Here is a 16039-nt window from a genome sequence, read left to right on the forward strand (position 1 = left end):
TCCCTGGAGATAGGGGCCAGACAGAGAACAGGTTAGTGTCACATTGGAAGTGATTGTAATAGGGCCTAACCCAACCTGTCTGGGAGTCAGTACAGGCCTTGCTAGCCCCTCCCCAGTCACTCATGGCTCTCTCCTGCTTTGTGCTCAGATACGCCATCGATCGCAACACTGACCTGGAGAGGATCTTTGACATTGATGCAAACACAGGCGCCGTTGTGACAGGCAAAGTCCTGGATCGGGAGACGGCAGGGTGGCACAACATCACGGTCCTGGCAATGGAAGCAGGTGAGGAGGAGGGTTCTGGAGAGGGGTGGGTCTCACTCACTGGCGCAGAAGTGACCAGCCTCAAGGAAGCAGGCATTAAATAGTGATGATGTAAGAGAAGATGCAGGAAGGGGAATCTAACATCTCCCCAGACAATCTAAAAATACTCCTCCTGTCTCATGTGTTGAGAAGGGGAGCTGTGGTCGGATGGTACCTTTGATGAACGCTAATCAAAACCCATGTTATCTACCCAGCAGCTCCACCAGCCATCCCTACGCTGCTCATTTGCTGCTTTCACCCCTGATGAGACACCTCTGGGGCTCCCAAGAGCCCATGTTTAGATAGCGTGTTTCCTCCTCAGTTCTGATGCCAACCTGTTTCTGGATTTGCTGCCTGGGTCCTGGCGCCTCTGCCTCTCTCCTCAGACACGTGCAGCGCTCGCAGTCCCCCACAGGGCAGGAAATTATATTGTGGGGACTCTGCAGTAACTTAAAATTCCCTCCGGCCCCGGCACCTGCACTGCGAGTATTTTCTGAAGGACGCCTCCTACCTCCCATTCACACACACACGCCTTGCACCGGCGTCGGGCCAGTAGCAGAAGCAGCTTGTCCTGTGTTACATCAAACAGTGATTTTATAAAAACAAATAGATTTGGGGCATTGTGTCTAGAAAGGGCCATGACAGTGACGGACAGATTGACAGATGAAATACAACAGATGGACAGAAAGGCCCATCACTTGCGCTCTTCTTCCTTTTCTCCAGACAGTTGTGCAGGCTGTCTCTGCTCTGTCTCGGCCCAGCTCTCTGTGCTGTCGTCGGCACCTGCTCTCAGCTGCGGTGATGCAGCAGCCGTGCTGCCTGTGCTTCATCAAGGTTATTTCTCTGCCTAATGCCACTGGGTGAGAGCCTTGGTGATTCCAAAGACTTCATTAAACACAGGGAGTAAGCAGCAAGGAGGCTAAGGCAGCTTCAATGAGCTCAGAGAATTGCCCTTCTCGAGGCTGGGCTGGCCTTGCTCACAGGGAGAACGCTTGCCTCCAGCTCCAGAGCAGCAGAAAAGTTTCACTAAATGCAAAACTCAGCTACGTGACTGTTTTTCCCTCAATAATTTCTGCACACACAGACCACCGTATCCCTTACTCACATGTATAAAGAAACCCATTAACTGATCGGGCTCTCTCTCCTGTGGGCTGGGAAGGAAGCAAGAGAAGTTCTCGTTGTAATTTCTGTTTTGTAAGTACTTGGGAAGTGCCAAATAATGTGGGACATCTGAGTATGTGGGTAGACGGATGGGTGGATGATGGACAAACTTCAAGGACTTGGAAGTTTGAAGACACCACTAGATTTGCTTTTATCTTTCTAAAGGGGCCTGTGGGGGGTTGTTACTGATGGTTTTTGCTTGTTTCTGCCCATGTTTCCTGCACTCTGCTAATTCCCTTTCCTACTGTTTGCCTGGTTCTGCCCTTTCCATTCTGTGCAGTTTCCCAGAAGGATGAAAATGATGTTATAAAACTGCTCTTCTAAACTTCAAGAAGACAACGAGAAAACAAAAGCCCAAGCAGTCACGTTAGCTTCTGCTTCTGGTGAATCTTTGAGCTCCCTCACCGGGGCTGGGAGGGCTGCAGACAAAGTAGGGAAGAGCCAATAGCTGACAGAGTGGATTTCTGAATGTTCCCCTTGACGTTCCTCTCCTGCTTCTCCCCAAGAGGGCCAGCACATGCTGTTCTTCTAAGTGAAAGGCGTTTTTTTGGTGAAATAAATATTCAGCACTACGGCAGGTAGAAAGGGAGCACCTGCCTTATGTGTGAATACAGATGAATTGCGAGAGCCAGATGCAGGGCGGGGATTGAAAGATTGAGTGGAAGAAGGGAAAGAAACAGAGACACCTAAAGGGCAGAGGTTTGCAGAACCAAGTAGCTGTGAGATAGGGAGCTACTGCATTCCCTAAAGGCTACTGTGGAAAAGGGAGCTTGTGCCTGAGAACTCAGTCTGCCTGGGAATTCTGAGCTGATGGCCAGATGGTAGCGGTGACCTGGGAGGCTAACAGGAAGGGCCTGTGACGGGAGATGGAGCCTGCCTGTTCGCCGTACTCCATTGTCCCCTCTTTCAATAAGCTTCTTTTGGAACCTTGACATACAGTCCTCATGTGACAGGTTTCAGAGTGGTAGCCGTGTTAGTCTGTATCAGCAAAAAGAACGAGGAGTCCTTGTGGCACCTTAGAGACTAACAAATCCTCATGTGATAGCCTTTCCTTTCTGTAGGGCAGTGATGCCCTTCCAGCCTTCATTTGCAGTTGCTGAGGAGCCCTCTCTCATCCGGCTGGGGAGAGCGAGGAGGAAACGCATTCGCAGACGTGCAGGTTTCATGTTCGTTTCTCTGTGAGGATTTTTCTCATAGCGGCACTTCTGCCAAAACACAGTGACATGGAACGACTGCCTGGCACATTGCTGAGCAGCCAAAGCCCGGACTCAGGCAAAATAATTTCCCAGCAGAAGTTCTGTTCATCTTTTTTACTTCAGTTAAAGACAGAAAAGAACAAACTCTTGGTCCTGGCTTGTAGAGGCTTTGAACAAACTCCTCATGGGGAATGAAAAGAAAATAAATAATAGCAAAAAGAGCTTTGATAAACGACAGGTGTTCTGCTGCTGGGTAGGAAGGTGGCAAGATTATCCTCAGCGCCCTGCCACTCTCTGTAATGCATGCTCAGGCCCTTGTCTCATTGTGTGGAGCTAAGCAGGTTGTTCCCTGTAAGACAATGGATCTGACCCTTTTGACTCCAGTGAGAGGGCTTGGGTTCCCTCCACATTCTTGTTCCCTTCCACACAAACATCGAGAACGATAGAGGCTTCAGGAAGAAGCAGAACAGTGGGGAATACAGAGAACACGAACACAGTCTTCAAACCTTTCCGCTCACTTGTCTAATGTCTCAGAATGGTAACAGGCACCAGCATCGCCAGGCCAGGCACAGACCCAGTCATGCCCCACTTTCCACCATCACAGTTAGCACCAGGCTCCAGTCCAATCTGCTGGGTGCCTTTGAAATGAGAGAGAGGTCTTGGTAAAGGATTTTTCCTCTCTGCACTCAGTGTGTACAGGTAAGGGCACCTACCTAGATCTGCCTCTGTGCAGGGGAGTTTGCCTAGGTCTTGCTTAGGGGACATCTTGGGGATGTCTTTGTGGGTTGTTTTTTGTCCAGGAAGATATGCACACGCTCGCCAAGCCGCATGGTGACGCATTGATGGGTCTGACGCAGGGCCAGGACTTCACTTAGCGCTAATCCTGTCCTTGCCCTGCCTTTCTGGCTCCGGTGCTGAGATGCCTGGACACAGGGGGACTCAGTGTGCAGCCTGGAACATGTGTCACTTGGGTTGTTTCCACCCCCACCTCTGCTTCAGCCATTGCAATGAGAGGGGTCCAGAGCTACAAAGACTGGACCCAGATTGGAACAGCCTCATGGTCCTGGGACATCTGAACCTAGGGGTTTGGCTCTAGTTACAGTGAGGTTTTATTTCCACTGGCTGTTGTGAGCTGTATGTTCCTGGGAAAGCTGCACCGCTGTGGCCTTGTGGTGAGCACTGGCTAGGCCCAGGCTGGTCTTCCCGGCCCTGCACCCCTGTGTGTCTAGACACCTTTAATGCATTCAGCTTGTACAGATTGTTACCAAAGCAGGGGCACGCGCCTCCTGAGGGCATGGAAATGAAGCTGTGGTAGCGGTGGCCAGCACAGAGGATGCTGGTGGTGCAGAACAACTCAGCTTTTACAGCAAACATGAGGTGACAAGAATCAGAAGGAAAATATTTATACACAGCAGCTAGGATTTCAGAACAAGTCAGTAAATGCTGCAGTTCCCCTCCAGCAGGGAGGCCTGTCAGACTGGATTACTTCAAAAGCTGGGGAGATTCTTTAGTATTCTGACTTCTCCCCGTCAGTAAGTTCTGACTCATCCATTTTAACTGTCCAGACGTTCCTGCCAGTGACATTACCCTTAACGGTTTGTAATCATGAAATATTAATGGCCGATATTGAATTTAAAGTACAATTTATGTCTGAATTCTCTGGTGGAAAGGGCAGTTGTAAAGGTAAGGCCTTCAAAGTGACAGAAGGGATTTCAGCATGCGGCCTTATAACAGATGTCAGGCTGAACCCAGAGCAGTGCTGGGGCTTGGCGCTGCGGGGAGGGGGCCGTGGCCGCCCGGTGCTGGGGCTTGGCGCTGCGGGGAGGGGGCCGTGGCCGCCCGGTGCTGCGGCTTGGCGCTGAGGGGAGGGGGCCATGGCTGCCCAGTGCTGGGGCTCAGTACAAACAGGTGGCAGAGTATTTCCCCATTTTTCACAGGCAATTGCCTTGTACTAAACACATCACAAGACTTCCAAAAAGAGGAGACAAATCCATACAGTTCCTCCTCCTGCCCTGGGTCAGGTCCATATCTCCCCATGCTAGTCACTCAACCCAGGGAACTAAGGGTCTCCTGTCACGGAGTCCCCGGGCGATGCTCTGGAACTGCTCCCTGCGAAGCCAGTTAGGACTCCCTGGCAGTCTCCTTTCTGTGAGCAGCCTGTCTGCAGGACACACAGCTCACACGGCTTCCCCCTTCCTGGGTCTGATCTCGGAGCATTCAGCCTCCTCTGCCCCTTCGTGCGCTTCCCACAGCGAATCCGCCCAGGCGGGGTCCTGGGGAAGCCAGACGGTCCTGCCCCCCAACTTCGCAGTCAGACGTGACTCTCAGCCAGCCAGTAAAACAGAGGGTTTATTAGATGACAGGAACATGATCTAACACAGAGCTTGTAGGTGCAGAGAACAGGACCCCTCAGCTGGGTCCATTTTGGGGGGCAGTGAGCCAGACAACCACGTCCGCACTTCACTCCTCGTCCCCAACTGACTCCCCCTCCAGCCCCTCCTCCTCTGGGCTTTGTCCCTTTCCCGGGCCAGTAGGTCACCGGATTCCTTTGTTCTCCAACCCTTTAGCTCTCACCTTGCGGGGCGGGGGGGGGGGGAAGGGCCCAGGCCATCAGTTGCCAGGAAACAGGGTGTCGGCCATTCTCTGTGTCCAGACTCCTGGACACACCTGCCCTCTAGGGCTCTGCAACGATCATACACCCTTATCCCACCACCTAGATACTTAAGAACTGCATTGGGGAAACTGAGGCACCCCCACACTATTCAGATAAAACATTAAGAACAGTCCCGCTTTGTCACAACTCCCCATCCCCATTCCACTCAGGAGCCATGGGTAGTGGTGGCTCCTCTGACACCCTGGGCAAACAAATTTGTTAGTCTCTAAGGTGCTACAAGGACTCCTTTTCTTTTTGCGAATACAGACTAACACGGCTGCTACTCTGAAACCATGTCTGCTGACAGTCTGTTTGACCTGTACCTGTCTCCCTACACTCCCTTTTTCCCCTTCCCCATTTCCTGCTCTTAGCTCAAACACCCACCATTACCACCAACCGATGATCAATTAAAGACTAAATGCAGGGCACTAATGTGATGTTTGCCAGCGGCCCCCTTCCCCCGCCCCCCCCCCCCCGGCCAGCTCCCTAACCCTGACCCCTTGTCTGGCTTGTCTGTTTAGAGTGCGAGTAACTTGAGGCAGGAACTCTCCATGCATTGATATGGGGTCCTGATCCTGACTGGGACTTTGAGGCACTATAAATGAACCACCATACATGTTCACCTGTGGGATTCCCTGAGCACTCTGTGTGGCTGGGGCCACGCCTCAGTTACAGTTCTTCACCAACGGTACATTCACATCAGAGGAATAGCAGGCACAGGGCCTAAGGCCACACCCATAACTCTCCAAGTGTGGCTGTTAATATGGGCTATTTGAGGTGAAGACAACAGGGTCAGATTCCCTCTTCCAGAAACAAGCAAAAAGCCCCTGTTCCAGGGTGGCCTGTCTGTGCCAATTGGCAACGGGCAGAATATTTGGGCCCTGGTAACTGCGCAGCCAACCAGCAAACCTGGGGATTGTTCAGCAAATCTGGCTGAGTGTTTGCTGAGATAAATCTTCATTTCACACAAAAGCTGTTTACCTTCCTTAGGCTAATATTTGTGATTCTCTTCCTGCTTTCCTCTCTGCTCATGTAAAATGAGGAGGACTTGACTGCTGTGTCCACTGCTGGTAATTGAGATGATAAATCTTTCTGCTGGAGACTGGCTTTAATCAGAGCATTGTGTTTGGATGCAATTTAATTACTCTCATGCCGCTGAGCTAGGGCAGGACTCAGGGGAGGTAAGAGCCGTTTATACATTACTTGGTCTTACATGCTGCTTCCACTCACTCAGGAGCCATGTTTTCAGCTCCAGGTTCTGATTTTAGGTGCCCATGTTTAGTACAGATGCATTTGCTTGTACCTGCAAATGTGAATGTGCAAGCAGCCATTTGCCTGCACGGTCAGGCAGTTGCACTCATGTCTGCACTTGTGAAAAATGGGTATGCACTCACTTGTTCTAGCACCCCTCTTGTGCACACACTGGCAGGCCAAATATTCAAGCCCAATATTCTACTGTATGTCATTTTGCTCTTTCTAATCCACTGAGATATGGGTGGAACAAGAGTTGCTCCCTTGTGTATCTGGCTTCTGCGGTGACACAATAATCCTGGGTTTATTTCAAAATCAGTTGCTATGGAAATGATAGTGATGTCACCATTTCAGCATTGTTGCAGAAAAGACATATTCGATCATCCAGTCTACTCAGCATGATGATAGGCCCAGTGTTTCCTGAGATTCAGGGGTGACAGATTTGGCTGCAGAATCTGCGTCTCCAGAGATATGCCGCAGGAGCGGAACTTCCTGTAAAAGAACAAGGACAAACGGTTGCAGAGAAAAGTTCAGAGCATGACCTGACTGTAACAACCAATGCCTAAGTCTTCAGGTGGAAGTTATCACAGATCGAGCTGAGCTTCCCCCATTGGACACTCACTAGACTGCTCAGAGGGATCCGACTGCTAAATCCCACAAGCTCCTACTTCGCTGGGGCAAGGCAGAGTTTAGACACTGTTCCAAGCTCTGGGCCTCTCAGCACATCTCCAGGTACTGACACCCCTTTTGGTGGTCGGGACCCTGCAACCAGTTGCCTCTGCCCTGAAACTAATGCTGTCTGCCCCAAGCCTCCCCAACAGCTCTTGCACGTTCCCCAGAATTCCACCAAAGGTGTGAACCTTCTGGTACACAGAATTCCTCGTATGGGGCATGCGATAGTGACATGTACAGACTTTGCAAAGGATTCTAAAACACCGTTCATCATCTGGATAATGGCAAATCCCACAGGGACGTACCCTCCTTGCAGACTTGGCGCTGCCTGCATGAAGCTCTAGCTCGATCCTTAAGGTGGCCTGGCTGTACACTGAGTCCATGTCCTCTCACGCCACTGAAGCTCTTTGGCAACCAAGTGACCATCGGTCATGTAGTGGCATTCCCTCGGAAACACACTTCAGAATTTGTTGGTCTTCTGTCTGTTGAAGACCACTATCCTGTCCCGTCCCCCGTCCCCCCGCCCTTGCTCTCCTCTTTTCCAAACTAAACATACCCAGGTCCTTCAGCCTTTGCTCCTGTGACTGGCATTCCATCCCATCGATCATCTTTGTCGCTCGCCTCTGGATCCTTTCCAGTTTGTCTACAGCCTTTGAAAACAGCGGTGACCAAAACTGGACGCAGTACTCCAGCTGAGGTCTGACCAGTGCCAAGCAGAGCGGGTTCCTCAAGTTCCCTTAGCAGTGCGAATATTAAATAATTCAGTTCATTGGCGGGTTGAATCCGAAGCCTAATTGTGGCAGTTTTGGTGTAAAAAATTTTGTTAATGGGGATCATTTTAATTAGAAAAGTCCAACTAGCATGGTTATCCACTGCTGCTGGGTGTGGTGGGTCCTGTGGGGCAGCTCGTTGCTGTCCAGGATCTCTGGGCTGTAGAACTAAGAGTTGAAGCCACATCAACAAAAAACCTCATATCACTTCCTCTCCTGCCAGCAGATAAGAAAAGAGGAGATGCATCTTCTCATCACTGCCAAAAGCTTCTGCTACCAAAACTTCCAGCTTCCGTCAACAACAGCCTGCAGCGTTACTCACCGTCAGTATAAGAATCTGCTGCACACTGAAAACCAGGGACAGCATGGAATAGTTAGAATTTAGTATCTAAATAAATAACACCAGGAAAACTGCTCTGATTGGGTTATTTTCATCATTGAAAAAACTCTTTATTTTGGAATTTATTTGAAGCTGAGAAGAAATGTCAGAATGTGCCTCAGAATTCAGCACCGTTGTGCTGGAGGAATTGGGCCCACGCCTTAGAACTGGGTTCCATGTGCCTCAGTCAGTGTGACAGACAGTCCCTGTTTAATGTATGTTCCAGCCAGGACTTTTCCATTGCAGGAGCATTGGATCTCAATGGGGCCATGGAAGACTGCAACCCATGTTAAAAGTGCACAGAGCAAAGTAATATCCTGCCTATCCTGGGCTTCTAAAGATTTATCTGGGGCAGGGAAGGAATTAGAGATTAGTTTTTCCTTTCAGTGCACTTCTGCTGAAGGCAAATATTGTTGCAGAGCACTTCTGCTGCAACTGTGATGGGCTCAAATGGATCTGCAAATACTTCTGCTCAGGTTGGCGAAGGCAACTGCCAATCACAGGTCCACAGCTCCTTCACTGCACTGCTGTGTTTCCATCATCTCGCTCTTGCTCTGTGTGTTTTTCAGTCTCCTTCCTCAGTCTTTTCAGATTAATGGCATTCAGACTCCTGGAGGAAATGCAGAAAACTGGCATGTTTAATTTTAATTTCAGAAACTGGTTAGGTAGCAGCCTAGTTTCCTTGCTGCTTGTCAGTCAGGTTTTCTCAAGGCTGACATCAATTAGTTTAAAAATATTGAATGTAATTTTGCCTGACACAACATATTGCAGCCACTGCAAAATATAATTTATTTGAGAAGAAGAAATAATTAAACTAATTTGCATGTCAGTCAGCTGAGCTGGAATACAGAGTAGAGTTGCAGTGAAAGATGATGCTCTCTTTAAACTGATCACACTCTTCCTTGGCATGTTCCGCCCCCTCAGTCCTGGCAGGCTCTGTCTGATGATGTCATACTTCTCTGCCGTCTCTTGCTCGGGTTGACAGTCTGGCTAATATTATGAAAATGTGTTTTTTTCTGCCCATGGGTCTGTGCATGCATGCAGCTGTATACACATTAGCACGTGGCTATGCCCTCGTAGGCATGTCTGCACGTGTCTCTGTGTGTGTGTCATTCCACACGTATAGAGACACTACATGGGAGTCAGGGGTGCTACAAAGCTCTTTTGGGCACTGGCATGTGAGGTTTGGGGTACTTAGGAGGAGTAAATCTTGCAGTTCATTACACATGCACTGCAATGCACCTACCCCAGACCATTGTTGATTCTACTTATACCCCATAAGTTACAGAAAACACATCTCAGGAGAGTTTTTAAAAAATCTTTTGAGGCAGCTTTTTATATTCTTCCCCCTGTAAAACCCAGTGCCTCAGAGGGAGAGGAGAGTTTTGTAAAGAATACATTTTAGTAACCCCTTAAACAGCTTTTTAAAAAATACACAACAATGTTCTGTTCAAAGGCCCAGCACGTAGCGATGCAGCAGGGCCAAAAAGAAAAGAAAAGAAAAATACCATGTGTCCCATGGAAGGGTCTCCAAAGATGATGCTCTCATTTCTAGCCCCAGTGTTTCTTGAGGTATCAGACCCTGGAATAAATATGGGCCTCAAGCTTCAGTGATTTAGGGTGATTTTTTTGGGAGGTGGGGTGTGGTGCGGGCGGGGAGGAGACCTTTGTGTGGCAGGTGATTTTTTTTTTTAATGGCATGTCTTGGAAGCTGCTCACAGGCGTGGAATGTTATTGATAGCTCTGGGGGAGACAAGTCGGCTGGCAAAGCGCAGGTGAGACCGTCACAGGTGCTCAATAAATGTATCTTAGCACCTGGATATCTCCACTATCCACATACAGTATATTTCTGCAGACTCCTTGACTTTGATGCTGTGATGATAGGAGGGGTTTGTGCTGTTCTCTCTGACTCTAAATATCAGCATACGCTGATTGCAACCTCAGCTAAAGGGCCGCAAGCTAGTTCCATAAGGATGGCACGGTAGGAAACAGGCTGTCTTCTGACTGGTTTGGAAAGATTTAAATATCCTGGGTTAAGATCTGGCTCCTTGGGGCACACAGCTGTCTTTTTCTTAAACATGTCTGTGCAGTGCCAAGCACATGGTATCGCTAGCCCTGTAGAAATACATAAGAGTCATTAAGAATAGTCATGATAATGAATGCTCTATTGCCCACTAATTGTTTGCGCTCTGAATGGGTGATGGGAGTCAGGGTAAGGTTAGGAGGGAGACGAGGAGAGATCTGAGTCTTTCTCTTCCTCCTCTCATCCTTTCTTTCTGCCTTTTCTCATCTCCTTCTCTGTATATCACCTTCAGGGCAATGCCAGCTCACTTTAGAATCAAACTGCAGGGAAAGGTTATCCATCTTTCTGCAAGAGGAGCCAGGCTGCTGGGGAAGGAGATAAAACGCTCTTACCATATCACTTGCTGGAATCAAACCCCGCTCACTCATTTACCCCTTCAGCTGGAACCGGACACACCTCTTTACCACCCCCTCAGATTTTCCACCTCCCAGCTTCCTCCCTGCCCTGCTGCCTTTAGCTTCCTTTCTTCCTAAAAGCAGTTGCAGTTTATTTTGCTGCACTAACATGCTCTTAAAAATAACATGTTGTTCCAGGCTTTTAGTCACGACTTCTGCCTCCTTCCCCCCAGAACACCCATCTAATCACCAAAGCAGCAGGTCTGGGTGAGCGGAAGCGATAACAGGAGAGCAGAGAGGGGGGCGAAGGTGGGCTCTGGGGAGGGGGTTTGGGTTCTCTGCTAATTATGGAGCTGTGCTCATACTTCTCTCCCCCGGGTACAACTCCGTCTGACTCACAGACCAGACTTAACTTTATCAACAAACAGGCAGCAGGCTCCTGCTCTAACAAGTAGTGCTCCCTCCCTTGCTGGGCCTCTCCAGAGTTATAACTTCTGGGGGAACAAAGGAGCCAGAGAATTAGGGTTTTTCATTTCTGGAAGCATGTGAGGCGCTTTGGAAGGCATTAGGCCCTCCGGAGTGGTTTATAATATGATAAAGAGGGATTAATGTACCTTTAAGGTGCGTGCCATGGGGCAGAAACAAGCAGGAGCAAATCAGAGCTCCAAGCTACCTACAAGCTAGCACATCCCATGTGCATAAAGCTCACACAGCTTATCAGGCAGAGGTAAGTGCAGGAGCTGCGTGGTGCAGCAAGACACAGAGCTGCTGTTTGGGCTCCCGGGGAGCCAAGCCAGTTCTGCCACTGCCCTGAGAGGGTTGGCTCAGGCTTACAAACCCATGGATAACGCAGTTCTATTAGAATATTTATAAAGTCTCAGCAGAAGCAGGTGGACACCCAGATGAGATCGGCTTATGATGCTGGTAGACCAGGTGCCAGCTCATGCCAAGGTCCCCATGTTTCAACTGAACCCTGACAAATACATGGGTGGAGTCAGTCCAGCTCACCTGGGTGCTAGTAATGTTAAAATAGAGGTTGGAAGTATAAGAATGAGTTCAGTGTTTAGACTGTATTGAACGCTGGGGCGTTGCTGCCTGCGTTAATCTCACTGGAGCATTTGCATTGTGAGCCGTTGTCATGTCGTGTCCAAAAGGGAAGGCCCAGCAACACCAGATGGACTGAAGTGGAACGTTAGAGAGGACTCGAGAGTTTGCTGTTTACTCTCACCCTGCCCCCCATCTCATGAAGATGAGTCTTGCATGTGAATTCCTCCCATCAGCTGAGTTTGCAGCTCAAAACAGAGGGGGGAAGGGAATAAAAACCCCTGACAGGGAGGAACTGGATCTCATTGCTTCTTGGACTCTGCAGACAAGGTTTCTAAGGCATTAGCAAGAGATCCCCAGTGCTCAGCCTGGGTTAGCCCTAAAGGACATCTAGAGCCTGCTAATTATAGAAGCTTCTATTATCTTTGGAAACATGAGGTTGTAACTCATTTGTGTGTGTGTGTTGACCTGCTTTACCCTTGGAAATAACTCCTATTTCCTTTTGCTATATAATAAATCTGTGTATAGTTTATTAGAGGATTGGCTATGAGCTTGTGGTGTGCAGTTGACCTGGGGTAAGTGACTGGCCCTTTGGGGCTAAAAGCAACCTGAATATTGCTGTGATGCATGGTGCAAGCAACCAGCTATCACAAAAGTATGCTGCCTAAGGGATAAGACTGGAGAACCCCAGGGGCCTGCCTGTGACTCCATGTTTAGGCTGTTACAGTCCCTGAGCAGTGTACGCTTGGTAATTGGTTGGGGAAATCTACGTGCAGAACTCACAGCCGGTTTTGGAGTCTGTGCCCTGCTTCCTAGCAGTGCCCTGGGGTTGGCACTTGTGCTCTGGAGGCACAGCGGCACAGCTGGAAAGAGTTCAACGTGGCATTCGAGGAGTGCTGCATGGCTGCACAAGCTCAGCCAACCCTGGCTGGGGAGGGGCTCAGAGCAGCAACATAAGAACGGCCATACTGGGTCAGACCAAAGGTCCATCTAGCCGAGTGTCCTGTCTTCTGATAGTGGACGATGCCAGGTGCTTCAGAGGGAATGAACAGAACCAGTAATCATCAAGTAACCCATCCCCTGTCGCCCATTCCCAGCCTCCGACAGACAGAGGCTAGGGACACCATTCCTGCACATCCTTGCTGATAGCCATTGATGGACCTGTCCTCCATGAACTCTAGTTCTTTTCTGAACCCTGTCATGGTCTTGGCCTTCATAACATCCTCTGGCAAACAGTTCCACAGACTGACTGTGTATTGTGTGAAAAAAACTTCCTTTTGTTTGTTTTAAACCTGCTGCCTGTTAATTTCATTTGGTGACCCCTGGTTCTTGTGTTATGAGAAGGAGTAAATAACACTTCCTTATTTACTTTCTCTGCGCTAGTCATGATTGTATAGACCTCAATCATATCCCCCCTTAGTCGTCTCTTTTCCAAGGTGAAAAGTCCCAGTCTTATTAATCTCTCCTCATACAGAAGCTGTTCCATACCCGTAATCATTTTTGTTGCCCTTTTCTGAACCTTTCCAATTCCAATATATCTTTTTTGAGATGGGGCGACCACATCTGCGCGCAGTATTCAACACACCAGGGTCAGACACTGGGCAGGTCCCTGAGGGGGCAGAACCAAAGAACCCCTGGAGACTTATCGCCAGCCTGAAATAAAGCTGAGCCCTTTTCCCTGTCCACGCACCCCTGTTCTGACATGGGCATTACAGCCTCAGGGGCTGGAACACCAGCTCTTGCAATGACTGACGCTGACCAGGGTCGACTGAAGCTGAACTGACAGATCTTCCCACTTGTGCATCTGGGTTCCTCTTTGTAAGATGGGAATTGCCCCAATGTTTAGTTGCTCTGGAAGAATTTTTACATAACACTCCCCTTCTTTCCTTGAGAGGAAGAGTGATGCCTCTGGGAGAGAGAGACTGAGCACCGCCGCTCCCCCCCCCCCCACACACACACAACCTGGCATGCCCTGGAGACCCCAGTGCTGAGTGAGAGAGGAGTAGAAAGGCCTTTTCTGCCCCTCTTTGGTTCAGCATTTATTTGCAACCACTTGGAACAGCTGTGAGCTGCTATGGTCTGCGGTGTCTGCTGCACACTGGGGGTCCCTTTCTCTAGAGCTGGGCAGTGCTGTTTCCTCCAATTCTCCACCCCCTCTCCTTCCCCACCGCCAGCCTGAAAGAGGGCCCTGGATGAAAGCCAGTTGGCTTAAATACCAGCCAGATAAGGCAGAGGTGTGATGCTTTTTGGCATGGGGAGAAGCCTGAAGAACTGGTGAAATCTGTGAGTGAGTTCATCTGCTCAGCTATTGCCAAAGGGGTTCGCCACCCCAGGCTCTGCCCAGCCTGATCCAGGATTCACAGAATGTAGTGGGGAGAAATGCCTCTGCCAGGAGTTTCCATTCTCTTCTCTCAGACTTTGCCCCAGCCATCAGTGCCTCAAATCCCAGTGCTAGATGACAGCAGCGTGCTGGCCCTTGGGCTGCCTTAGAATTTCTCTATCCAGGACGTACATAGCTCCCATCATCATTGCATCTGGGGCCTCCCAAAGATTAAAAATAGAATTAATGTTGGCAACCTCTCTCTGTCTCCCACTTGCCAGTCTGTTGGGAGCACAGCTTGACTAGTTTAGATTGACCAGCATTGATTTTAATAGTGTGTGTGTGTGTATCTATTGGAAGAGCTTATTGCAGGAAAACCGACTCTCAAAGCTGAGTTTTGCATTTAGTTCCGGACCTGGTGAGACTCTTATCTCTTGTGGCAGCAAGTTCCATAGTCCAAGTCTGGCTCCCATAAAGGACATACCTTCTGCACTCACAAGCCTCGCCTTAACAATTAACAGCTTTCTGGTTCCAGTGGGACGTAACTGTCATGGAGGTCATGATCTGAGACAGAGGTTATCTCTGAGAGCTAGGTTTAGTCCCTGGACACCATCTGGAAGTGCACTTTCCCCTCTTCCACCCCCCTCCCCCATCCTTTTGAGCAGGGCACACTCCTGCAGACACACTACCTGTGCCCCATGCTCTGCACTGGCTGCCAGGTCACACCCAGGGAAGATTCCAGGGGCCAGCAATTCTCTACAAACCCATCCTTCCTGTAGAGCTCAAAGTGAACTGGATGCTTCACCGGCAATGAACACAGAAGCCCTGGGGCCAAGGACCTGGCATTCTAGAGAATGTCCAGGCACGGGCCAGGGAGTGGGGAGCCGCAGGAAGGGAAGGGACTGAATGTGACACGTAGAACGGCGTTTGTTTTTGTATTGATTAGTAACTCTCTCTCTCTCCCGTTCCAACTGTACTTTCATTTCAGCTTTATTGACGTTTCACTGAGGTGATGCCTTCAGCCCTTGATGGTCTAGTCTCACAGATCCCCTCTGCCCATATCTGTCAGTCTCCAGAGTGAAGCTGGTGGAAGCTGGCCGGGGGAGATCTTCACCATGGGATCAGTGGCAGGTTCTTGCCACTGGAATTCACGTGCACCATAAAAGCTAGTGCTTGCTGAGAGAGGACCTTGTTGGCTGCAGTGCTGCAGCCCCCAGCAGCCGAGTTTCACGCGTGGAAATGCGGCTGGTGCTGCTGAGGGACACTGTACAGAGGCTGCTGAGTTGTGGGGGAAATGTTTGCATCACACTTGAGCTAATCTGTGTGCCAGGCAGCTGGAAGGTGTGTTGATGGTTGTGTTAGAAATGGAATAAATACTTAGGGCGTGTCTCTCCACATCTGGGGATGCACCTGCACTGACCACAGGGGCTGCTGACAGACAACAAAGAGATGGGATGAGATGCTGCTGGCTGAGGACGCTCACCGATGTTGTCCTGTGTGTGTTCTGTTTCAGACAATCATTCTCAGGTGTCTAGAGCATCTCTGCGTATCCGAATCCTGGACGTGAACGACAACCCACCCGAGCTGGCGACGCCGTACGAGGCTGCGGTATGTGAAGATGCCAAGCCCGGCCAGGTAATCAGAACGCCCGGCTCCCCGTCCGCATTGTGCCACGTCAGTATTTGCGTGTGAAATGTCTGCACTGGGCATGGCACATCCTGACTGGGTGTCTGTGTATCTGGGAAGGGTTCTACAATCTTCCTCCTGAAGCGCACGCAGCTGTGGGGCCCAGGTGAGGCCTGCCTCAGGGTTAAGGAGTCGGCACTGTTCTCTGACTGTTCACCCTGCTGGAGTATGACTTGGGGGGGCAAT

General features: G+C 49.8%; 1 protein-coding gene across 1 annotated transcript in view; it reads left to right on the plus strand.

The window, feature by feature from the left end:
- The window catches only part of CDH22 (cadherin 22), a 116871-nt gene that overhangs the window by 79828 nt on the left and 21004 nt on the right, over nucleotides 1-16039 (plus strand). Inside the window, exons 9-10 of the mRNA XM_077831854.1 lie at nucleotides 149-285; nucleotides 15681-15802. Coding sequence (XP_077687980.1) covers nucleotides 149-285; nucleotides 15681-15802 — 259 coding nt within the window. The remainder of the gene's footprint in view (nucleotides 1-148; nucleotides 286-15680; nucleotides 15803-16039) is intronic.

This window comes from Eretmochelys imbricata, chromosome 13, assembly GCF_965152235.1.
Source record: "Eretmochelys imbricata isolate rEreImb1 chromosome 13, rEreImb1.hap1, whole genome shotgun sequence".
Classification (NCBI taxonomy): Eukaryota; Metazoa; Chordata; order Testudines; family Cheloniidae; genus Eretmochelys; species Eretmochelys imbricata.